The sequence below is a fragment of the Thunnus albacares genome, chromosome 2, assembly GCF_914725855.1.
Source record: "Thunnus albacares chromosome 2, fThuAlb1.1, whole genome shotgun sequence".
NCBI lineage: Eukaryota > Metazoa > Chordata > Actinopteri > Scombriformes > Scombridae > Thunnus > Thunnus albacares.
Genome location: NC_058107.1, coordinates 39,041,500 through 39,066,488, shown reverse-complemented (window position 1 = coordinate 39,066,488; position 24,989 = coordinate 39,041,500). Strand labels below are relative to the sequence as shown.

Sequence of the window (24,989 nt, the reverse complement as noted above, 5' to 3'; positions counted from 1 at the left end):
TTCAGTACATACAGTATTCTTTATTGAATGAAGTAAAATAATGAAGAGAATGTTAAATCCCCTTTTATGAAAATAAATAAATCATTTTCTTTTTGTCTCACAGAAGCCAGAACGCAGCTGCAGCCGACTTCTTCTTCTTCTTCTGCTGTCGTTCGTTTCTGTTTTTCAAACCAGGAGATTCTTCTTCTAAACGTTCAGAGTTCATTCAGCTGCAAAATCTAATCAAATAAAAACAACATGAGACGCTCCGATTTCCTTTTGGCACGGGATAAATGCTCGCCAGAGGAGAGAAGAAGAAGAGAGAGAGAGAGAGCGAGAGAGAGATAGAGAGAGAGAGAAGCCGAGCAGTTCAATCATTATCAGCAGTGCATTTGGTTGAGTTCATCGGCCATTTTTATTCCCCAAATATCCGTTTCAAAGAAAAAAAAACAAAAACAAAAAAATCTCAGTGTGCGAGTAAGCGTTGCCATAGTGACTAATTACAGACTCCTTAATGAGCTACCACACCTGCTGAAAGGCAAACAGCTCCACCTGCTGGCTGTAGTGATTCCAACCCTCATGTTACAACTTAACGACCGGGGAGCGCTAACGAAGCTAACGATGCTAACGAGCCGTTTTTTAAGAACTAAAATAAATCCTGAAACCTGGAGGAGGTGGAGTGGGGGGGTGGGGGTGGGGGAGGAGTGATGATGATGATGATGATGATGGAGTAAAAGAGGAGAAACAGGAGGAGTCACTCTGTGTCTGTGATCTGAACCGTCTGCTCTGAATAAACCGCTGACCTCTGACCTCTGTGTGTGTGTGTGTGTGTGTGTGTGTGTGTGTGTGTGTGTGTGGACGGAGGAACGTTGGGGTGTGTGTTCACTCTGATTGACTGTAAAGACTGAAGGTCAAAGGTCAGAGAGTTTGTGTTTTTTTCTTCTTCTTCTGCCGCCATGATGAAGAACACGCCGCCGTCTTCCTCTGTTGAAGAGTTTCTTTCTAAAACAGAATCATTTGATTCTTGTTGAAGCTTTTATCTCCTCTGATGTCGTAATCATGACAAAACATTTTTAAAATGATCTTTGTTTTGATGTGAGAAGAAGAAACTGAGCAGATGTTTCCGTCATGGCGGCAGCAGATCAGAACCAAACTCTCAGATGTTCTAAGAGCATCTGAAGCTGATGCATTCTGGGTCATGTTGAACGTTTAACGCTGACTCTGTACCGCTGAGGAAGTTCAGTACTGTTGTCACGGTAACTGTAAAGAGCTGGAAGCTGATGAGACACAGTTCTGTATCTGTGTTGGATTTCTGATTATTGTTTTTGATGACTTGTTTTGTTGTTGTTAAAAAAAAAAAAAGGCCACTATAAACCCCCCAAAACACTCAGTTAACCGTCAAATATGACAAAGAAAAGCTTTTAAATACACTGACAAACAATCTATCAATTATCAGAAGTTTTACAGGTTAATTTCCTGTCAGCTGACGAACCGTCGCAGTTTCCTGTCCGGCAGACGGCGTGCAGTATTTATGTACTACAGTATCTCCTCAGTGGTACAGAGTATTTGCAGTATGTAGTACAGTGTGTGTCAGTGTGTTTGAGTGAGAGAGGGTGAATCCAGGAAGTGGTGAGGGGGGGGGGGGGGGTCAAAGGTCATACAGGTCAGGGTTTGTTCCAGATGTTGCAGGGGGTCAGAGGTCACAAGTCTACTGCTGATCCTTGAACGCGTCCAGGTCGAAGGCGGTGTCCAGGAAGCGCCGCAGCTCCATCAGATGAGTGTTTTTGTTTCCTGTCGCCGGAGCTGCAGCCGGTTCTCTGCCAGCATACCTGAGAGAGAGACACACACACACACACACATACACACACACACACAGAGGTCAGAGGTCACATGTGCTCACCCAGTGCAGGGTCACTGATGCAAACGTTTGTTCACTACAGATCCTCACCAGACAGGTTTGGCTCTCTGGATGGTGGTCCTGATGCGAGGCTTCACGTAGTCATAGTAACCCTGGTTCTTGTGCTCCTCCTGACACCAAACCAGGTCAGCGTTGCAGAAACGCTCCGACTCAGCCTTCACCTGGTCGAACGGGAACGGAGACAGCTGCACACAGAGGGGGGGGGGGGGGGGGTGTTATAGTTTACAGTCTCACAGCAGATTAAATCACGTCTGCAGCTGCTTTAGATGCTTCAAGTCTCACTGTGATCATTTTAAAAGTCCGTACAGTCATTAACCAGGACTGTTTAACTTCACGGTTAAAGGAGCAGTTCATCATGTTTCCAGTGTGTTAAACTGTGTGAAGCTTCTCTTCAGCTTCAGCAGTCTGAGTTCATCACATCAGTGGATATCTGACACATTTACAGTCTGTGTGTTTCCTGTTGAGCTGCAGGTGGAAGTATAGTAACAAAAAGAGGAACTTTGGCACTAAAAAGACTGTAACGTTGAAAGATATCTACTTGATTTGACTCATTTGGACGCTGAAGCTTCATATTAGCTTCAGAAGGAGGACTGTGGACTTAGTCCCCCATCACTTCCATTGTAAGTGTGTGTGTGTATTAGTGTGTGTGTGTGTGTGTGTGTGTGTGTGTATTAGTGTGTGTGTATTAGTGTGTGTGTGTATTAGTGTGTGTGTGTGTGTGTATTAGTGTGTGTGTGTGTGTGTATTAGTGTGTGTGTGTGTGTATTAGTGTGTGTGTGTATTAGTGTGTGTGTGTGTGTATTAGTGTGTGTGTGTATTAGTGTGTGTGTGTATTAGTGTGTGTGTGTGTGTATTAGTGTGTGTGTGTATTAGTGTGTGTGTGTGTATTAGTGTGTGTGTGTGTGTGTGTGTGTGTGTGTATTAGTGTGTGTGTGTGTGTGTGTGTGTGTGTGTATTAGTGTGTGTGTGTGTGTGTGTGTGTGTATTAGTGTGTGTGTGTATTAGTGTGTGTGTATGTGTGTATTAGTGTGTGTGTGTATTAGTGTGTGTGTGTGTGTGTGTGTATTAGTGTGTGTGTGTATTAGTGTGTGTGTGTGTATTAGTGTGTGTGTGTGTGTGTGTGTGTGTGTGTGTGTGTGTGTGTGTGTGTGTACCTGCTCCATGCGTGCGATGGCCACTGTTCCCTCCATCCCTCTGTTCTTCCTCTCTTTGGTAAGCTCGTAGTAAACCTTCCCTGTGCAAAAGATCAACCTCTTCACCTCCTCTGGACGCTCCGACGCTGCTGCACCTCCTTCTGGGATCAATCTCTGGAAGTGACACCCTGCAGAGGAAGAGGAAGAGGAGGAGGAGGAAGAGGAAGAGGAGGAGGAGGAGGAAGAGGAGGAGGAGGAGGAGGAGGGAGTGATACTAAAAGTTAGACTCTGCTCTTCATTCCAGTCATCATCATTATCATCTCTCTATGAACGGTAACCAGCTGCAACGACGACGGTCGTCTCTGGTGATGAAGAGTTTTGAAAGAGTCTTCCTCAGCTACTGAGGCTCACAGACTCACTCCAGGTGTGAGTGAATGATGTGATGATGCAGCGCTGACTCATCACACCCACACACATCTGGAGAAGCTTGAATCATTTGTCAGGATGGTTTCTGTGCTTTTAACACCATGAAACTCCTTCAGATGAATCTCAACCCTCCTCATCCTCCTCATCCTCCTCATCCTCCTCATCCTCTCCTTCCTCACAGACGGACACCAGACTGTCACATTAACAACCACTACAGCTCCAACAGAACCTCATCCTCTGGTTCTGTGGGATCAGCGCAGCAGGTAATTAGCCGCAGTGATGATGAATATAGTTAATTAACAGGGTTGAGATCAGTAACACAGAAACGCTGCCACACCTTCATCTGGCCAGATGTTGATCAGCATTTATGTTATTATCATGTTTTACCTGGAACACGTTTCAACAAACCAAAGCCAGCCTGCTGCAGCTAGCGCTAGCCAGCTAGCTGTTGCCGGCTAACATTAAACTGGGATCAGGGTTTTATTAGCACCAGTAAACACTGGCTGGTAGATCTGAAGGTTACAGTACCGGGCAGCATCTCGTCGAAGCTGGATCTGGCCTCAGGGTGACGCAGCAGAGATTTGGGAGTGAAGACGATCAGCTGCAGAGACAAACAGGAAGTTTTCATCGTGTTATATGACGGCGTGCTGATGAGACAGAAATATTTGAGGAGAATGTGTTTCGTGCAGCGTATGTGTGCGTCTCACAGGCTTCCTGAACGGGAGGAGGATCTGCCTTCTGAGAACGTGGAAGTAGTTTCCAGGAGACGAACAGTTGACCACGATCCAGTTACAGTCGTACAGCTGACGCACCGCGAAGTCCTCGGTGATATTCTGACGGAGAGAATCAGGTTCACAGCACAGACGTGAATGAAACAGCAGAGTCTGATGTGGTTAATGAGGGAACCTGAGCGGTGTGTTTCTTACAGGCATGACATCTGGGTCGTCGTTGCACATCTGGAGGAATCTCTCTGGACGAGCAGAAGAATGTTCTGGACCCTGCAGACAAAACCGGAGACAACAGTCATCAACCCACCGGGACGGATTACACTGTTAATACACAGCTGATTGACAGGAGGCGGAGCCGTTCGAGTGTTTCCTCCTCACCATGCCCTCCATGCCGTGCGGCAGCAGCAGCACGATGCCGTTCTGTCTGACCCACTTGGCCTGACCGGGACAGATGAACTGGTCGATGATGCACTGGGCCGTGTTGTGGAAATCTCCAAACTGAGCCTCCCACAGGATCAGAGCATTGGGACTCGCCATCGCAAAACCAAGTTCAAAACCTAAAAAACATTTAAAAAATATGTCGTTAATGTACAGAAACCAGCTCTGAACCTAAAAACCCCCAATATACATACATGTAATCCACATGAGACCAGCTCTAAGTCAACGGAAACATAAATATACATTTAATCTATAAACTCTGTAAACCAACAGAAACACGTCTGTAGATTAGAAGTGTTATAAATAAAGAGTGAACCTATAGATACAACAAACATCAGACTGTATTTAACAGAGTGGGGGGGGGGGGGACTCACCGAGGACTCCGTACTCAGACAGCGAGCTGTTGCAGACGGTGTACGGTGCCTGGTCCGCAGCCAGGTGGTTCATGGGAATACAGATCCTCTTGTCCACATTCTGATCATGGAGGACGTGATGACGGTGGCTGAAATGAGACACGACAAGCGTCACAACCAGAAGGTCAAACGCCAGACCATCACCGCGCTGCTGTGAGAGCGAGGCGGTCGCAGGATGTTCAAACACGAGCGTGAAACGTGAACGTAGCTTCAGTCTGGACGTGAAACAGTCATTAAACCAGCAGGAAGCATCAGAGCTCGCTCTTTATGCTGCGTTTGTCATACTGGACTTCAGTCACAACTGTTCGGATGATTCTGACTCGACGCTTCATAATTTGAAGAACTAAAAAACGAAGCAAACATGGACGCCTCACGCCCGTCGACCATGGTGATTAAACCCTGACTGAATGGATCTAGTGTCACCAGCACTGTATCACTACTGTCAGTGACTGACTGAGTTATGAAGTTACACCATTGGTCGGCTGGCTGAGAGTTGGAGCTTCCTCATTGGCTGTTGCTCTTTCAAACTGAATCGATGTGAGATGATGGAGGCGGAGGACAGCAGCCAATCAGGAGAGACGCTCTGCTCTGTGCTGATCAGCAGCATTAAAACACGAGTCTTTCAGGTAAAACGTGCGACTCATGTAGCTGTTACATCAGGTTAGTGTGGGGCTGCTGCTCTGCAGGTGCGCTTGATTTGACTGTAACTGCAGTAACCGGGCGGAGATAAGCCTCCTGAATTTGCACCCAAAATGCTGCCAAAACTTTCATTCATGATTTCCACCACAGCTTCCGTGATCATCGACTGGAAGGAGGCAGAAAGGCAGAAAGGCAGGGAGGCGGGAGGAGATAACAGATAATTAGAATAGTTATAAGTAGAATTAAAATAAGTTCTCTTTCAAATCAAACATCCCAAGATATGAGTGGAAAGTTTTGTTGCCACTGCATTTATAACCTTTTTTCCCTTCAAACTTAGCTTAACTGGTCATGTGATGCTACTTCAGTTCACTTTACCAGTAAGTATTACTGGGACCACAACAGAAAACTTCATTTTAAGCAAAAGTTCTTCAAAGTGAAATTGTTTAGTTCATCACAGCTGGTTTATAAGTGAGGAAACACTGCAGTGATGGAGGCTTGTTACCTGAACGTTCCTCTCTCTACGTCCTGTCCTGACAGGCGGACGTGGATTCCCTCTTTCAGCAGCGATCCGAAGGCCATGTACTCTCCCAGAGCCCAGTCCACGGTCCGGTTACGAACCATCTCCGCTCGGCCCTTCAGGATACGACTCAGACCTGAAACACCAGATTCATCTTCGAGTATCTGGATGCAGCATCACCGTTTATCTCTTATAAAGACAATGAAAACATCACAGACAGAAACATGCTCTGTGCTCCTGATATCACTGGTCTTTACTCTTTTAGTTTCCTCACTGATAATCACATTTACTTTAAAGAGCTGCTCCATGAACCAGTCAGTCCATCGCCAGTCTCTCTGACAGTAAACAAGACGTTTGATGACATCGTCTTGGACCAAATGATTAATCAAGAGGCATGAGGGAGAAAATAAACAAACTATTAATTCATAATGAAAATAATCGTTGGTTGCAGCCTTAAATCAGTTATCAAAATAGTTGCTGATGGAACTGAACTGATCAATTTATCAATCGACGGTAAGTTATTCTGATAATCAATTTGAATAATTTTATAAGCATAAATGTTCAAGATTTGCTGCTTCCACCTTCTCCAGGTTTACATTTGCTGCTTTTCTGTTTTTAAATCGCTGAATATTTTTGGGTTTTGGCCCAAAAGAACAAAAAAACATTTGAAGACGTCATCTTGTTGTTGTTTTTTTTTTACCATTTTCTGACATTTTAGACCAAAATAGAGAAACTCATTAGTTTCAGCCTTATTTCAAATGAACAAAATCCCATTTCAGTTTTTAAACATCTTCTATAAAACCTGCAGTGTGTGTCTTAGGCTGCTTTCAGGGACCAATTTCAGACTGAAGACCAGTTAACTGGGGACGGCTCGTCCCATTACGCACAGAAGCCGTGTCCCCAATTAGGAGAAAGCTGATTTTTGGGTCAGTGGTTACGGTTGTGTTTGTGTGTGTGTGTCAGACCTCCGTGGATGGTGAAGTCCTCCACAGGGACAGATGAAGCAATCTGTCCGATGTGGTTCAGGTTCTCTTCAGTCAAACCGGTAGAGGGGCAGCTCATTGACTTTGGCTGTCCGTCCAGAGTGAAGAAACCTGAAGACAACAACAGATCAACATGTCAGCTGTCTGACAGAGATGCTGCAGCTGTCACAATATATCTCAAATTACTAATCCAATTAAGTTAGACTGAATGACCAACTGACGACAGTTAGCTTAGCATTAACCTGTAAACTGCATGAATACTGCTGATTCTAAAACACACATATTTCTGCCGGTACGCAGACAGAAATAAAACAAAGTCACACCTACACTCACAGATTATTTTATACTTTGGCTCCTAAAACTGTTATTTGAGGAAGTTATCAGCTTGTCGTCACAAAGTAATGTGTAAACAGGAAGCTCTGGAACTCCCTGCCTGAAGATTGAACGCTTGCAGAATCAATCTTCTATTAAACTCTGATCGATCAGTGTGATATTGATGCGACAGTGAGTCTCTCACCGGGCCATGGGGAGTCCAGCCAGTGCTTGATGTGAAGGATCTTCTCGTCTTTGGAGCGAGCATGCGCCTCCTCACAGATCTTATCATATTTAGCGATCTCCTCCTACAGACAGAGACAGAAGTGTGTGTTCAGTCTTTACATTCACATTCAATTTACCAAAACTACACAACCAGAAGTTGTATCTGATTTATATCTGAACATCATCATCATTTAACTTAGTAAAACCCAGTTCAGTTACACAGAAAACTCACTTTCACTGTCCTCATACTGTCTGTACCAACATTTCAGAAACTTTACCTGTATCTCCACCAGAGGAACAGAATAAAACTAAGTATGAAACCAGAGGAAATAAACTCAGAAACTCGGCTGTTTCTAGTTTAGTCTGGTTGAATGGATTTTCCTCCTTGGAACAATTTGTTTATTGATTAATTGTTTGGTTTGAATGTCCATCAACTTTCCCGAAGCCCAATGTGACGTCCTCAGATGTCTTCTTTTGTCATTGATTCATCCAAAAAATAGATTAATTGATTATGAAAATAATGCAGTTAAAAAAGCAACTTCCTGTCTGGAGTTTGTCAGACGGCATTATGGGAAATGTAGTAAATCACTGACTGTTTTACCTCGTACTCTTGCCGGCTCACTGCTCCCTCTGCGATCAGCTTCTCGGCGTATTTCTGCAGAACAGGTTTCTGCTTCTTGATCTGTTTGTACATCAGCGGCTGAGTGAACATCGGCTCGTCCATCTCGTTGTGACCCATCCGACGGTAACACACCTGCGCACGCGCACACACACACACACACACTCGTCTCATTCCTCTGCTCACTGTCAGTTTTATTTAGTGTTTGATGAAACGAAGCGTGCACTGACCAGGTCGACCACCACGTCCTTGTGGAACGTGGCCCTCCACTCAGCGGCCACCTTGCAGACGTAAATGACGGCCTCGGGGTCGTCGGCGTTGACATGGAAGATCGGAGCGTTGACGACACGAGCCACGTCGGTCGGATACGGAGATGATCGAGCCATACGAGGGTCTGTGGTGAAACCGATCTGGAGACACAGAAAGGTCGCAGCTCAGACGCCGTTCTCTCAGTGTGTGTGTGTGTGTGTGTGTTTTATGACACACACTGTGGACGTGTCTGTGTGGCTGTTTGTTACCTGGTTGTTGACAACGACGTGCACAGTGCCATGTGTGGTGTAGGACGGCAGGTCAGACAGATGGAACGTTTCATAGACGATACCCTGACCTGCAAACGCTGCGTCTCCATGGAGCAGGATGGACATCACCTGTACACACAAGATACATTCACTGCCCACCGTCCCTAGCGCTTAGCTTAGCTTCGTGTTCATCAAATTTATTAGTCTCAGAAGAGCAGCAGAGTAGATCAGTGCCCGTCTGTCTGTCTCACCCGCTTGCCGTCGTTGTCTCCGCAGTAGAACTGCTCGGCCTTGGTCTTGCCCTGCACTACGGGGTCTGCAGCCTCCAGGTGAGACGGGTTGGCCACCAGTGACAGAGTGATGTTCCTGTCCGTCACGCGGTTGATACGGCGATGGTACATGCCCAGATGGTACTTCACATCACCGGAGCCCTGAGGGGGGGGGAACCACAGCCGAGGTCAGTTCAGACTGTAGACGAGCTCCTAAAAATACCTGATCAAGCAATTATTGACTCTGGTAGCAGTTAAGAGGTAACCTCAGTACAGACATCCCCTACATACACACTGATCTCTGCATCTTTACAAGTTCATGAACTGCAAACTGCCCTCAAAGCTTTATTATTAGTTTTCATTCATTCTTTGCCAGTTGTGGTTGTCTGGCTTTATGTGTTGTTTGATTATAAATGTTTCTTATTCTCAGGTGTCTCTGGACAAAGATTACTGGCTTTACCAAAAATCTTTTCTTTCCTGTCTTATTATACCACACACACACACACACATTCTCTCATGTGGTGTTGTGATGATGGTGATGCAGAGCGCTGTCTAACACGTCAGCTGGGTGGAGATCTGGTGACTGTGAAGGTCATAACATGTGATTCATCGTGGAAGAGACCACTCCCATCAGGATACACGTTTCATCACAGGATAAAGCTGATCACTTACAACTACTTTGTATTGATTAGCAGTGACCCAAACCATGCCAGTAAAATGCCCCCCACAGCATTCAGACCTGGACCAGGTTTTATTTAATGTGTCACCTGTATGTGTATGTGTGTATATATATACACATATATTAACTATAAAAAAAGTTTCTCAGTTAATATTTCCGGAACGTTTGCTACATTTAATCTATCAGGGATAAAATCACATGTTTGTACCTCATCAGCAGCTTCCAGTTTGGAGTCAAACTGACAGAAAATCTGCTCCAACTCTTTACGGATCACATTGGCCAAAACATTCAGACGACCCCTGAAAGAGAGAGAGAGAGAGAGGAAATGTAAACTGTGTTTATACATATATATATATACATATATATATATATATATATATATATATATATATATGTATATATATATATATATATGTATATATATATATATATACATATATATATATATATACATATATACATATATATATATATATATATATGTATATGTGTGTGTGTGTGTGTGTGTATGTATGTGTGTGTGTTACCTGTGAGGCATGCCCATGATGACGGTCTCCACGCCGTTCTCAGAGGATTTATCAATGATGGTTTTCAGAGCCGGGATCAGAGACTCGCATCCCTCCAGACCAAAACGTTTCTCTGCAGACCACTTCTTCTGCAGGAACTCCTCAAACCTGCACACACACACACACAACTTAAAACTCAAACTTCATTTGAACGCTCTGCTAATGATGTTCATTCTCTGACTGCTGCAGGTTGTGTGTTACAGTGCTGCTGGACTCAGTGATGGAGGCCTGTCATATCAGTCACATTATAATGTCATAAACATTCATGTTCTGCTGTGGAGGAGTTTCTGCTTGTTAGTAAAAGAAACGTTTCACATTAGAATCATGGCTCTTGTCTTCTATGATTCTGATTTGATTAACAAATGTCAAAAATCAATTTTCTGAACATTACTTTATGTGTAATGTTGACAGAACAAAAACAGTGGAATTCAACTGTGAGAGTCTACAGCGCGCAGTAGCTGATTGAATGTTTTATACGTCATTACCCAGACTAACGTTAGCTGAGCAGAGCAGCAACGAGAGCATCTGACCAACAAACACTGCAGCAACTTAAACTGCTGAATCCAACTCTGGTGTGAAGAGAATAACTCTGCCAGTGCAGCAGGGAGGATGCTCTCCATGACATTAATAACACAGAGGAGCAGCAGGGAGGATGCTCTCCATGATGTTAATAACACAGAGGAGCAGCAGGGAGGATGCTCTCCATGATGTTAATAACACAGAGGAGCAGCAGGGAGGATGCTCTCCATGACGTTAATAACACAGAGGAGCAGCAGGGAGGATGCTCTCCATGACGTTAATAACACAGAGGAGCAGCAGGGAGGATGCTCTCCATGACGTTAATAACACAGAGGAGCAGCAGGGAGGATGCTCTCCATGACGTTAATAACACAGAGGAGCAGCAGGGAGGATGCTCTCCATGACGTTAATAACACAGAGGAGCAGCAGGGAGGATGCTCTCCATGACATTAATAACACAGAGGAGCAGCAGGGAGGATGCTCTCCATGACGTTAATAACACAGAGGAGCAGCAAGGAGGATGCTCTCCATGACATTAATAACAGAGGAGCAGCAGGGAGGATGCTCTCCATGATGTTAACACAGAGGAGCATCAGGGAGGATGCTCTCCATGATGTTAACACAGAGGAGCAGCAGGGAGGATGCTCTCCATGACATTAATAACAGAGGAGCAGCAGGGAGGATGCTCTCCATGACATTAATAACAGAGGAGCAGCAGGGAGGATGCTCTCCATGACTTTAATAACACAGAGGAGCAGCAGGGAGGATGCTCTCCATGACGTTAATAACACAGAGGAGCAGCAGGGAGGATGCTCTCCATGACATTAATAACAGAGGAGCAGCAGGGAGGATGCTCTCCATGACATTAATAACAGAGGAGCAGCAGGGAGGATGCTCTCCATGACATTAATAACAGAGGAGCAGCAGGGAGGATGCTCTCCAGGACTTTAATAACACAGAGGAGCAGCAGGGAGGATGCTCTCCATGACGTTAATAACACAGAGGAGCAGCAGGGAGGATGCTCTCCATGACATTAATAACAGAGGAGCAGCAGGGAGGATGCTCTCCATGACATTAATAACAGAGGAGCAGCAGGGAGGATGCTCTCCATGACTTTAATAACACAGAGGAGCAGCAGGGAGGATGCTCTCCATGACGTTAATAACACAGAGGAGCAGCAGGGAGGATGCTCTCCATGACATTAATAACAGAGGAGCAGCAGGGAGGATGCTCTCCATGACATTAATAACAGAGGAGCAGCAGGGAGGATGCTCTCCATGACTTTAATAACACAGAGGAGCAGCAGTGAGGATGCTCTCCATGACTTTAATAACACAGAGGAGCAGCAAGGAGGATGCTCTCCATGACGTTAATAACAGAGGAGCAGTAGGGAGGATGCTCTCCATGACGTTAATAACAGAGGAGCAGCAGTGAGGATGCTCTCCATGACGTTAATAACAGAGGAGCAGTAGGGAGGATGCTCTCCATGACTTTAATAACAGAGGAGCAGCAGGGAGGATGCTCTCCATGACGTTAATAACACAGAGGAGCAGTAGGGAGGATGCTCTCCATGACATTAATAACAGAGGAGCAGCAGGGAGGATGCTCTCCATGATGTTAATAACACAGAGGAGTATTCCTCCCCCACTGCAGAGCGAACACACCAACTTCCATTTTACAGAAGACATTTAACCAGTGATGTTGGTCAGTAAATCACACTTTCGTTTGGTTATTGTCATACTGGTACAGACGTACCTGGTGGAGCGGACCATACGGGCCAGCAGAGTCCTCTTCTCCTCCAGAGTGAACTGCATCACACCTGGAGTCTCAAACTTCTCTCTGATCCACTGACACTGTTCCAGGTCGTTGATGAACATGAACTCAACGCCGATGTGCTGACAGTACGCCATCTGCACCGACAGAGAGACAGCACGGGTTAGACAACAGAGATTTATTTCAGTTTATCCAACCTTTATTTAAACATGGAGGGCTGGCTGAGAGGAATCAGATATATCAGCTTTAATACACACACAGTACTGGTTAGTAGATCAGCTCAGTGTTGCTTTTGATCCAAACAAGAGATTTACAGAAGATCAGTGTTAGTGAAGGTCCTCACAAATACAGAGACAAACATGTGAGTGTGTGTTTACCTCCAGTCGTCGTATGATCTCCCTCAGAGGCAGAGCGCTCTCCGAGCCCCCGATGAAGGTGGTGGTGGGGAGGCGGAACACCTTGTCCAGGTCTGTCTCATCCAGACCATAGAAGCCTACGTGTCCCATGATGCACCACAAGACAGGAGGGGAGGAGGAGCAGGAGGAGGAGGAGGAGGAGGAGGAGAAGGGGGTGTTCAAGAAAAAAAAAACAAAAGAGGGAAGGAAGTGAGGAAAGATTGAAGGACGGAGGGAGCGGACACCATGAAGATGCAGACACACCAACAGGCCACAAACAGATGAAAACATGCACATATGGGTTAGTAATGAATGAATCAATATACATTAAAAACAAGAATATACATCCACACATTTGTTGAATCCCCAGACAGACGGACATGCAGAGAGGTGATGAAGAGGAGAAGAGAGCAGAATGAGTGAAGTTAGAGAGGTGATGAAGGCGGTGTGTGGTGGTTTTTATATCGAGCAGGACGGGTGGAGCATCATCGACGGGGTCCAAAACAAATAAAAAAAATGAAAGTAAAGAGAGACATCGTTAGCATCATGAATCTCAGCCAATCAGCAGGTTCACACATCAACCCAGACACGAGCTCAGCACTAATCTGCTGATATTTAACATTTATCTGCTCGTCAACAGTCTTCAGACATGATCCTTCGTCACCATGAACACACACCGTAGTTTACCTGAAACTATGTATCTGTAAGCTGTTTATTAGGGCTGCAGCTAACGATTATTTTATTAATTATTTGTCTGCTATAAAACCTCATAAAACAATGTCACAATATTCTGGAGCATAAAGAGTTTGGTTTGTCTGACAAAGCAGCAAAGACCCTCTAATCATTGACATGTTTGGTATCTTTGCTTGAAATAAGACGCTTCATTCTGCAGATCCTTTACTTTCATCCTCATTTCCTGGTTTCTGTAACAGAATAATCGTCATTTGCAGGTGAACTTTAAGGATATTTTACAGCAGGTGGTGCAATTTTGGTGCAAATTCAGATCAAACTGTCAAACTAGGCAGAGCTGATCAAATATGGATCAATATTCTGTGTTGACAGTTTCTGCCTCAAATGTTTTCACAAACATGTTTTAATGAACTGTTTATCTGTAAAATGAGAACGTTTGAAGAAGAGAAGCGTGTGACTTCATTCTCTGCTCGGGACGCCATTACTCCACTTTATCTTTACATAGTAAATAGTTGTTTACTGACATCTAGTGAGGCTGAAAGTCCTTTATTGCACATTTAAATACCTGCCGAATACTCTGCAAGCGTCCAGGAAACCAGAGACCTTTAAATAAAGCATCACCAAAATGACTTCAGCGGTTCATCGATTGGAAGAATTGCTGCAGATGAATGAATCGTTGCAGCTCTAGTGTGTTTAGTGTGTGACTAAAACATTGTTGGTTGTCGAGTCCTGTTTTAAACCGAGCTCGTTTCGTTCAATTTGTTTTCAGACATCAGACTGAAGTGTGAAGTGAAGCCGGTGAAGACTTCACCTCTGTGTCCGTCAGACATGTAGGAGCTTCATCTGTGCTGAAAAAAGGAAAAAGGTTTGCAGCATTTTGCACAAGAAACATTTTCAGGCCGGAGAGAACATTTGAGACTCGTCTCTCTAACAGGTTTCAGCCTCGTGAGGACAGTCAGAGGTGATGTGTTGACAAGCTGAGAGTCTCCTGCTTTCCAGCTTCTAATTTCTAATAAAACATAAATAAAAAAAAAAGCTCCACACAGAGAGAGAAGGAGCAGCGATGTGTTCATGAGTGCAGGGTGACTGAGCGGGACACATGTTGGAGGGTTAATGTGGATTTAATCGATTATTTTGCAACTCAAACTGATTATGGGACAGTTAGAGGAGGAGATGTTATGAAGAAAAGAATGAAAAGATTGAGATTTGAGAGAGAAAGTATAAAGATGTTTGTGTGTGTTTATGTCAAACAAGCCAGTTTCAAATCCCTCGTTATAAACAGTCAGAGGACGATAACTGATCTAATGTTTCCTGTTTGACTCTCTGAGCAGAAAACACTCAACCTGCCAATCAAACGGCTTAGCGGGGCAGACAGACAGCTGATTCAGCCAATCAGAAAGCCACGGCTCGGTTTATAAAAACCCCTCTGACAAGCTGGGCCAATCACACGACTGACAGCCAGGGCCGGCCAATCAAAAGCAGCGTTCCGGCAGCTCAACAGGCAACAAGCTGATGTTTACCACTCCCTCTGCAGCCGACACTAAAATGTGACTCGCACTCTGACTCTGAAACACAACGTCACAGCAGATCATTTACTGCATTTCACATGTTGAAGAGGAGGAGGACAAACTAACCGCTGCAGACATTTCAGTGACATCACAACACGACACAAACACGGTGGCGACCGACACGCTTTCTCTCTCTGGGACGCGGTTCCTCTTCTGGACGGCGGCCTCAGACGTCTCAGACTCTGTCAGACTCAGCTGTTAGCGTGCTAACGTGTTTACGTCCCACAAACGAAGGCTTGAAGGAGCTCTGGAGAGATTCTGACCACCGGTGGAGCTTCTATCTTATTAGAAGGTTTGATGGAACCAGGACCCGACCCGGGACCCGCCTCAGACCGGGTCAAACTTCTAATCAGTCTAACTGGGTCTCAGACTGTCTCCGACACCGCGCATCAGCTCTGATCATGTGATCGCTGCGGGGAAACGGACGTTTAACAGTCACAAAGATGAAGAAAAAGTTCTGACGAGAACTTAAAGATTTATTCTGTTAAATGAAATTTAGAATTTAGTTTGATTCAGATATTTATAATGAATTTATATTAAATATATTAAAGAGGAAACGGGTTCGAACATTTACGTTTGTCTTGGCTACAGAAGGTTTTATGTGTTATAAATTTGTGTTTGAAGCAGATAAACAAAATGTTTTTGTTTCTATGATGTTACATTCGTTCTTTGGACATTATTATTATTATTATTATTATTATTATTATTATTATTGCTGCAGCTGCTTGTTAATTCATCTAATTAATTACCGGCAGGAAACGTCTGACGCTACTAAACATTATAATGATCCTGTTTACTGAATATCAAGAGAGACGAGCAGCAAGTAGTCTGACAGACTGAAATGTCCCTAAAAGGCCACCGTACGGAGAAGAAACACGTCAGATTTCAGGCTCTTTCCTGTGTTGTTTGAATAATGAGATAAAGAGCGTAGAGAGAGTCTGTCCGGTCGCCATGTTGACTGGTGAACGTCTGGACGCTTGTTATAAACCAGCAGATCAGCGTTACGGGTTCTTCTGTCCTCTTTCACACCGAGGAGAGAAAAACTACAAACTACTGAAACAAACAAGGAGCTGAAAGACGAGACAAAGAAAACAACAACAGACCGACTGAAACTAACACAAGCTCAACGTTTTCTACAAGCGATGCTCCTCTTTTTATTTATCCTTTATGTTTTTAACAAACATTCAGTTTAGAAATGTGTTTTTGTCTGGAGCATCGTGGCAGAAACAGACTTGTTTCATAATTCAGCTTCTGCTTCACTACAAACAAACTGCAGCATAGCAAAGAGGACACACAGGTTCATCACAGCGTCCACCAGGTGACACCAGGACATCATCTTTAATCTCAGGACCACAAACCACTAAAACATGTCTGCAAGTGTCTCATATATATATCTGTCTGTCTAAATAAACACTTATTTAACTGTTTACTGCTGAAACTCAACATGAATTCATTGTTTGGCCTTTTAAACATCAGAAAACTGTGAAAAAGTTATTCAAGTTTACTGTTACTGAAGAATTAACCAATTAAAAATAACTTCTTCATTGAAGCTCAGAGGTCAGAGTTAGAGGATATTTAAACCACTCACATTAAAAAAAAACATTTTATAAGTAACATCAGTGTCTGCAGCAGCTGAGAAACAACCTGGAAGACTTAAACACCTTTTATAAGACTCTTTACTGACTAAAGGTCACTGTTTACAGGCTGCACGTTACTGTTTACAGGCTGCACGTTACTGTTTACAGGCTGCACGTTACTGTTTACAGGCTGCACGTTACTGTTTACAGGCTGCACGTTACTGTTTACAGGTTGCACGTTACTGTTTACAGGCTGCACGTTACTGTTTTAAGGCTGCACGTTACTGTTTTAAGGCTGCACGTTACTGTTTACAGGTTGCACGTTACTGTTTACAGGCTGCACGTTACTGTTTACAGGTTGCACGTTACTGTTTACAGGTTGCACGTTACTGTTTTAAGGCTGCACGTTACTGTTTTAAGGCTGCACGTTACTGTTTACAGGTTGCACGTTACTGTTTTAAGGCTGCACGTTACTGTTTACAGGTTGCACGTTACTGTTTTAAGGCTGCACGTTACTGTTTACAGGTTGCACGTTACTGTTTTAAGGCTGCACGTTACTGTTTACAGGCTGCACGTTACTGTTTTAAGGCTGCATGTTACTGTTTACAGGTTGCACGTTACTGTTTACAGGCTGCACGTTACTGTTTACAGGCTGCACGTTACTGTTTTAAGGCTGCATGTTACTGTTTACAGGCTGCACATTACTGTTTTGTCTCTATCTCTCTCTCTCTCTCTCTCTATTAAATGTTTTCGTCTCATAAAAAGAGCAGATCCTGATTTTCTTCTTCCAGCTCTGGATAAATGTTAGAAATGTTTCCTGCAGATGGTTTTACTTAAACGGCGCCTTCACTCCAGTTTCTAATCAGCCTGCGGCCAAAAGTTAAAAATAACCCTCTGATGTCACCTTGTAGGCTCCATGTTCACTCATCTATCACACATCTCTACGCTCTGTTCACTAGCAGCAGCTACAAGCTAACACAGCTGACAGAGCTAACACAGCTAACAGAGCTAACACAGCTAACAAAGCTAACACAGCTGACAGAGCTAACAAAGCTAACAGAGCTAACACAGCTGACAGAGCTAACAAAGCTAACACAGCTGACAGAGCTAACACAGCTAACAGAGCTAACACAGCTAACAAAGCTAACACAGCTGGCAGAGCTAACAAAGCTAACAGAGCTAACACAGCTGACAGAGCTAACACAGCTAACAAAGCTAACAGAGCTAACAAAGCTAACAGAGCTAACAGAGCTAACAAAGCTAACAGAGCTAACAAAGCTAACAGAGCTAACAAAGCTAACAGAGCTAACAGAGCTAACAGAGCTAACAGAGCTAACAGAGCTAACTGCACAGAGCAGAACACACAGGAGACGTTCAGATGAATAATCAGTGGAGTCTGCATGTTTCCTGTGTGTCGAGGTCTTAAAGAGATATTTCACTGGAGTAAAATATCTGATACACACAATCAATCAATCAATCAATCAATCAATCAATCAGTCAATCAGTCAGTCTTTCCACAGGAGTTAATAACAGTCAGCCATCGCCGCCACACACACAATCAGGAAAATAATCTTTCATCTCGACCAGCAGCTGCTCTTATTGGGAGAAAAAAAAAAACTATTTTCCAAAAGAAGCATGAACGAGATTCACTGAACCAGAAACATCCGTTTAATATGAACTGATCAGCATCTCGTCGATCGACCTGATCGGCTCCTCTATCGTCTGGTGTTCAACGAGACGCCTGAAGCTGCACGACAGAGCCGATCCATGTCTGTTATTATTGTTTCATCTGAACTGTTTGATCCTGGTTTGATATTCACTTTATTATTATTCTGTTGTGGTGAGTTTTGGTGATTCAAACGTTCTTTAACTCCTGTGGAAACAGTCTGATGAGCGAAGACATTAAAAACCAAATGAAATGTCTCTTTTTTCCTCTCTGCTGGTGCAGAAACGTCTTGTAAACACAAACTACTGGACATGAACTAGTGAACATGAACTAGCTGCTTCACGGCGCTGCGCGTGGACGCAGCGGCGCCGTCGTTTCTCGTACCTCCTACCGTTAGGATTCTCAGCCTCTCCTTGAACACAGTCAGGTCTGGGAGGGTCGGCAGCAGGGGGGCAGCAAAGGAAAGAGACACCCGGACACCGTTAGTGACCTACGACCCGCTAGAACCCAACACCCATGGACCATTTTACACAACCGCCACAACAGAGCGACCACAGACGCCCCCCCCCCCCTCCACCCCCCCTCCCCCACGGCATCGCCTCGTCTCCAACAGCTTTCACACACGTCTGGTCTCATTCTGGACTGAAGCTCTGGAGGAAGAGCGATGCCGTTAACACCATGCCGAAAAAAAACAAAAGCCACACCGCAGCCAACCCACGGCGAGGGTTTCTCCACACAGGAAGCCATTCTTGCACAGGTGACCTCGCTGCTACAGCAGGGACGGGACTAATTCCTGAGCTACAGGAACTCAACACTTCAGTCTCCTGTTCTGTTTTCACTACAAACTTTGTGCACAAAACAGCGTCTCACCTCAAAAAAAACGGATAAAAAGGTGTTTTGCGTGTTATTTTGCGTGACCAGGGCTGATGTTTGTTTACTGCACTGGAAGCAGACAGAGCTCAGCTGAGCGAGGTTAAAGGTTATTAGTGGTTAGAGGCACTAAAAGCCAACAGAGGTCAAAGTGAAAGACTGATGTGAGATGAACAACACAACCTAGAAAATAACCTGATGTAGTAGCACAGAGATGTTAACAGAGTGAATAAAGGTTCACCATAAACACTCGATCTGTACACAGAACTGATCAGAGATCTGTGGGCGGGATTAAAGCTGACGGCCAAGTGGTTTTAAATGGATTTACAAAATAAAGAGCTCTGAAATTGTCATATTTCTCCAATTAAAATCTCAAACATTAAGTTAACATTAAGTTAACATTAAGCTGGAACAGCTGCTGTGTCGTCTGGCAGCAAACAGAAAACTAAGCTGTCAACAGCGAGTCAGTCTGAACCTGAAGAGACTCCACATTCAGTCAGTTAGTCCACATCCACCGGAGGGTTCAAACAGCGTCTGGTCTGCTGTCCAGTGGTTCCCAAAGCAAAGGCCTGTTTATTCTCTAAAGGATGAGAATGTTTAAAAGCTGAAATGATCCAGTTATTCACGAGAGGAAAATGCAGCAATCAGAGAAGCTTTGAATGTGTGAAGCTTTTCCTGTCTCAGAGTCTCTGCAGGACTCAACAACTGAAGACTTTTTAAAGGATCAATCTGCTTTTTTTCTATATTTGTCTTCACGTTTGGATCCAAAACCAACAATGAACTGATCTACTAACTAAAGTATTGTGTTTGTATCAAAGCTGATATATCTGATTAAAAACCCGTCAGTGGGTCACATGATCCTTCATCATGCTCCAAACACTAATAACAGCTTCATGTTTCAGTCTCTGGAGAGTAGTTCTGTGTACTTCACTATTTAGTCCAGAGGTTGTGATCTGCAGCACAACAAGCTGGTGAAGCTGTAGATAGAACCGTGTTACTGCACGTGCTCAGTAGCGTCTGCCGTACACAGAACTACTCTCTGCAGACGCGCTGTCTGTCCACTAGCTGCAGCAGTTTGTTTACTTTTAATACATTTAATTTGAATGTAACGTGCATGTTGCACCGTGCTGGGCGATGCGTTTACTGTCCACTGAGACGAGTGCACATCTCACACATTTGATACCTGCTGAACAAAGAATTCAATTCTTATTAAGACTTGAAGACCTGCAGGAACCCTGTATCCTCCTGTTAATAACCTCATGACCCTTAAGGAGGTCCAGACCCCAGGTTGGGAACCACTGTGACAGATTTACTCCAAGACGTCCACATAGAGACAATAATGGACGAGATCTTCACCTGTCCTTTACTGTCTTTACTTATTAAACATTAATGAATGTCATTAGTAAATAAACTGCAGCTTCTACTTTGTCCTGAAATAAATGAACTCTATGTTACCTGTTAACTCATCTACTACATGACCTGTTAAAAACACTGATGACACCAAACCAACAGCTTCAATAACGTCTCTACAGCCAACAGAAACAAGCCAGAGGCTACCGACGCTAACGAGGCCACAGCTGAGCACCGGCGTGCCGAAGCAGAAGCCGACCAATGAGAGCAAAGAGCTGAAACACGTCTGACGCAGCAGGTTTCTGCCGTCAGATCCAAGATGCTGCAGAATCCAGAGCAGCGTTAGCATGGCGCTAACACGGCGCTAACAGCTCCACACATACAGCCGACAGAACAAATATAAATATCTCACTTGACCAAACAATCACATTTCTAGATCTATTTAGTAGCTGTTCTGGAGCTTTCGATCGTACCACATGATCAGTCATCAGTTCGTTTGTAGATACACTTTAAGGGCTTCTCATCCGTGTCGTATTACCCCGGGATTCCACCGGGCGCCGTGTTCCGGCTCCGATGCCGTTTTGCTCCGTCCTCTGCACGGCGTCCTATTCCAGCGGGAGCGTGTCAGAGGCGGAGCCTCTTCACTGCGGGGAAGCCTTCCACTGTTTAAAGTCAGTTGCACTCTTACTACAGTAATTACAGCGGCCTAGTCAAAGCTGATAAAGTGCCTTAAGGCTACCGTAATTACTGCAGTAGCAGGGCAACTGAACTGCCCAGTTTTGTTAACTTGCTCAGCTTTCATTGATTTGGTTGTTGTCCTTGATCTTTGTGCTTCTGCTGTTAATTAGGTTACGTAGTTAAATGGTTTCTTCATTCGTCTGTTTTAATTGTGTTTATTGTTGATATACGACCAGGAGTCTGCACGAGGTGTTTTATTTTGAAAATTGACCGGATGCTCAATGCTGTTTCTGTGTCTGACTTCCTGCCCAGCTCCATCTGCTCTGTGCTGCTTGACGCGGCTTCTATAAAAACAGACGCGGCGTTTATCTTCAGCGCAGCGGAGCGGAGCCGCTTCTGAAACGCGCTGCGGCGCCCGGTGGAAGCGGATACATTGACCAGAGTGGCTGCGATCAGCTCCGGCAGCCGCGTCGGAGCCGGAACGTGGCGCACACGACGCGCCCGGTGGAATTTAGGGGTTAAAGGTTAAAGTTTATTCTTGAAAGCTCCAGAACTGCTACTAAATGGACCCTGAGACTGTTTTCCCAAGAAGGATCTTTGAAACTCAACATGTTAATACTGTTTTTCACTGCATCGTATTTTCATCTTTATATTCTGGCCTACATCTCGTTTGAAAGCTGAAGACACCTGAAGGACTAAACTGTTCCTGCATGAAGCTCTGAAACAGGAACGAGCTGCTGGACCACCGGACGGCTGCAGCGTCACAGATCACGCAGGTTTACTCCTCTAATCATACAAACTAATGTCAGAAACTCTCCTGTTTTATGAAAACATGACGCAAATATTCCCAGTAACACTTTATTTTACAGGTCTCTTCATTTTATACTAGTGATTTACAGGTGTGAAACGGTGCGTTTTACAGGAGGAAGTGGAATTTGGTACAAAGTTGTTTTAGTTGGTAAATTGTTTATTTGCAAAAGATATTTTCAGTGTGTAGTTTTGCGTATCAAACAATATATTAGCACACAGCAGCTGCTGCGTAACTGTTAATATATCAACTACACACTGAAACACTGAGTGTTTTCTGTCAGTTAAAGAATTGTTTTTTGTAAACTAACAAATAAATATGAATCCAAATATAAAGAGTGAACATTTACCTACTAAACAAGCGTCACACTTCGTACCAACATCTCTGTAAAATGTTAAAAATTCACCATCAAATACCTGAAAATGACTCCAAACATCTGCAGGAAATTAGTGTAAAGTTAACAAACCTGTAGAATAAAGTGTTAACGTTTTCCTATAAATAAATAAATAAACCTGCGTCAGGTCGAGTCTCCAGAACAGAAAAGGTTTCACAAACACTCTGCGTGTACGAGAAGTTTCCAGAAAGTTTTCCTGAAACTTTCAGCGCACACGAGAAGACAGAAACTTTCTCTGTACAGCAGGAAGGTTCCTGCGTGTACAAGAAGGTTTCAGGAACAATCCCGGAACCGGAACCGTCTCCGGCCAGCTGTGCGCTGAGCCGGGAACGCGGACCGGGACAACACAGGGGGGACGTTTTCTGAGGGGGTCAGCTCCTCACCCAGCTTGTCGGAGGACGTGATAATGTCAGTGGGGACACACGAGTCCAGATCGGCGTCCATGATGCCGAGAGGGTCCAACTGGGCCACATGGTGCCCTCGGATCTACAGGGAGTGACAACAGTGCAGAGCCCACCCAGGACAGGAGGAGGTGGAAGGAGGGATGGAGCAGTGTGAGGAGGAACAAAGTGAAGGATGAGGGTGAAGAGGAGGAGGAGGAGGTGCAACAAAACAACCAGGAGGTGGAAAACGTGGAGGGCGGAGTGGATGAGAAGCAGGATGGAGGTAAAGAAAAGAAGAAACACCAGCAGAGGAACAAGAAGAGGAGGGAAGGAAGGAAGGAAGGAAGGAAGGAAGGAAGGTGTCAGAGAACAGAGAGTATAAGAGGAAGGAGAGAAGAAGAGAGGAGAAGAAGAGAAGAAGAGAGGGAGGGAGGGAGAAGCAGCGTTAACACCACAGACTGGAAGCAGTTTGTTTGTTTCTTCTCACCGACGTCCTGGAAGCCGGTATTGACCGGAGCATCATCAAAATTCACACAGCTGATTCCCAGAGGGTCCAAATGGGCATTGTGATGCCCCATCACCTACACACACACACACACACACACACACACACACACGGTTACCACATCACAGACACCAGCTGCTGCAGGTCTTCACAGGTCCAACATGGTTTCTAGTAACAGTCCGTCTGGAGGGACGTCGATAATTGAACCCAGTAAAAGTATATTAACTGATGATGAACTTGTCAGTACCTGTCTGGACCACTAGGTGGAGCCTCATACTGTTAATGAGTTACAGGTGTGTTCACTAATCACACCAACTGTGAAACAACCAGGAGGAGCTGTTGTCTGGCAGCGATGGTTCAGCTGTCTGAGGCCATGCTAAGCTAAGCTAAGCTAAGCTAAGCTAAGCTAAGCTAAGCTAAGCTAACTAGCAGGTTGAACAGAAGCAGCATGGATGTCAAGACGGCGAGCTGCTGTAGATGACGGCGGGTCGATCCTGCAGGTCGGAGGACGGTTCATCTCTGGTCATCAGGTACCAGATCTGGCACTAGACCAGATCAGGTACCAGATCTGGCACTAGACCAGATCAGGTACCAGATCTAGCACTAGACCAGATCAGGTACCAGATCTGGCACTAGACCAGATCAGGTACCAGATCTAGCACTAGACCAGATCAGGTACCAGATCTAGCACTAGACCAGATCAGGTACCAGATCTAGCACTAGACCAGATCAGGTACCAGATCTGGCACTAGACCAGATCAGGTACCAGATCTGGCACTAGACCAGATCAGGTACCAGATCTAGCACTAGACCAGATCAGGTACCAGATCTAGCGCTAGACCAGATCAGGTACTAGATCTAGCACTAGAACAGATCAGGTACTAGATCTAGCACTAGACCAGATCAGGTACCAGATCTAGCACTAGACCAGATCAGGTACCAGATCTAGCACTAGACCAGATCAGGTACCAGATCTAGTACTAGACCAGATCAGGTACCAGATAAGGTACCAGATCTAGCACTAGACCAGATCAGGTACCAGATCTAGTACTAGACCAGATCAGGTACCAGATCTAGCACTAGACCAGATCAGGTACCAGATCTAGCGCTAGACCAGATCAGGTACTAGATCTAGCACTAGAACAGATCAGGTACCAGATCTAGCACTAGAACAGATCAGGTACCAGATCTAGCACTAGAACAGATCAGGTACCAGATCTAGCACTAGACCAGATCAGGTACCAGATCTAGCGCTAGAACAGATCAGGTACCAGATAAGGTACCAGATCTAGCACTAGACCAGATCAGGTACCAGATAAGGTACCAGATCTAGCACTAGACCAGATCAGGTACCAGATAAGGTACCAGATCTAGCACTAGACCAGATCAGGTACCAGATAAGGTACCAGATCTAGTACTAGACCAGATCAGGTACCAGATAAGGTACCAGA

General features: G+C 44.7%; 1 protein-coding gene and 1 long non-coding RNA gene across 5 annotated transcripts in view; one reads left to right on the top strand and one right to left on the bottom strand.

Moving 5' to 3' along the window:
• The window catches only part of ogdha (oxoglutarate dehydrogenase a), a 35,245-nt gene continuing 10,256 nt past the window's right edge, over window positions 1-24,989 (bottom strand). The window contains exons 4-25 of one of the 4 annotated variants that reach the window (XM_044335121.1): window positions 23,034-23,136; window positions 18,935-18,979; window positions 15,260-15,304; window positions 13,032-13,147; window positions 12,637-12,791; window positions 10,324-10,470; window positions 10,005-10,095; window positions 9,100-9,279; window positions 8,849-8,977; window positions 8,561-8,740; window positions 8,313-8,465; window positions 7,692-7,794; window positions 7,157-7,285; window positions 6,177-6,327; window positions 4,997-5,124; window positions 4,563-4,741; window positions 4,383-4,454; window positions 4,164-4,289; window positions 3,985-4,057; window positions 3,052-3,218; window positions 1,928-2,082; window positions 1-1,808 (exon numbers count right to left, since the gene is read on the bottom strand). In XM_044335121.1, coding sequence (XP_044191056.1) covers window positions 1,688-1,808; window positions 1,928-2,082; window positions 3,052-3,218; window positions 3,985-4,057; window positions 4,164-4,289; window positions 4,383-4,454; window positions 4,563-4,741; window positions 4,997-5,124; window positions 6,177-6,327; window positions 7,157-7,285; window positions 7,692-7,794; window positions 8,313-8,465; window positions 8,561-8,740; window positions 8,849-8,977; window positions 9,100-9,279; window positions 10,005-10,095; window positions 10,324-10,470; window positions 12,637-12,791; window positions 13,032-13,147; window positions 15,260-15,304; window positions 18,935-18,979; window positions 23,034-23,136 — 2,748 coding nt within the window. In that variant the 3' untranslated portion in view covers window positions 1-1,687. Of the gene's footprint in view, window positions 1,809-1,927; window positions 2,083-3,051; window positions 3,219-3,984; window positions 4,058-4,163; window positions 4,290-4,382; window positions 4,455-4,562; window positions 4,742-4,996; window positions 5,125-6,176; window positions 6,328-7,156; window positions 7,286-7,691; window positions 7,795-8,312; window positions 8,466-8,560; window positions 8,741-8,848; window positions 8,978-9,099; window positions 9,280-10,004; window positions 10,096-10,323; window positions 10,471-12,636; window positions 12,792-13,031; window positions 13,148-15,259; window positions 15,305-18,934; window positions 18,980-23,033; window positions 23,137-23,520; window positions 23,615-24,989 lie in introns of all 4 variants that reach the window. The other 3 variants (XM_044335130.1, XM_044335145.1, XM_044335137.1) reach the window with 3 other exon arrangements.
• LOC122969497 overlaps window positions 24,676-24,989 on the top strand; it is a 553-nt gene continuing 239 nt past the window's right edge. Inside the window, exons 1-2 of the long non-coding RNA XR_006399034.1 lie at window positions 24,676-24,776; window positions 24,818-24,989. The exon at window positions 24,818-24,989 is cut by the window's right edge and continues 62 nt beyond it. This is a non-coding gene — a long non-coding RNA (uncharacterized LOC122969497). The remainder of the gene's footprint in view (window positions 24,777-24,817) is intronic.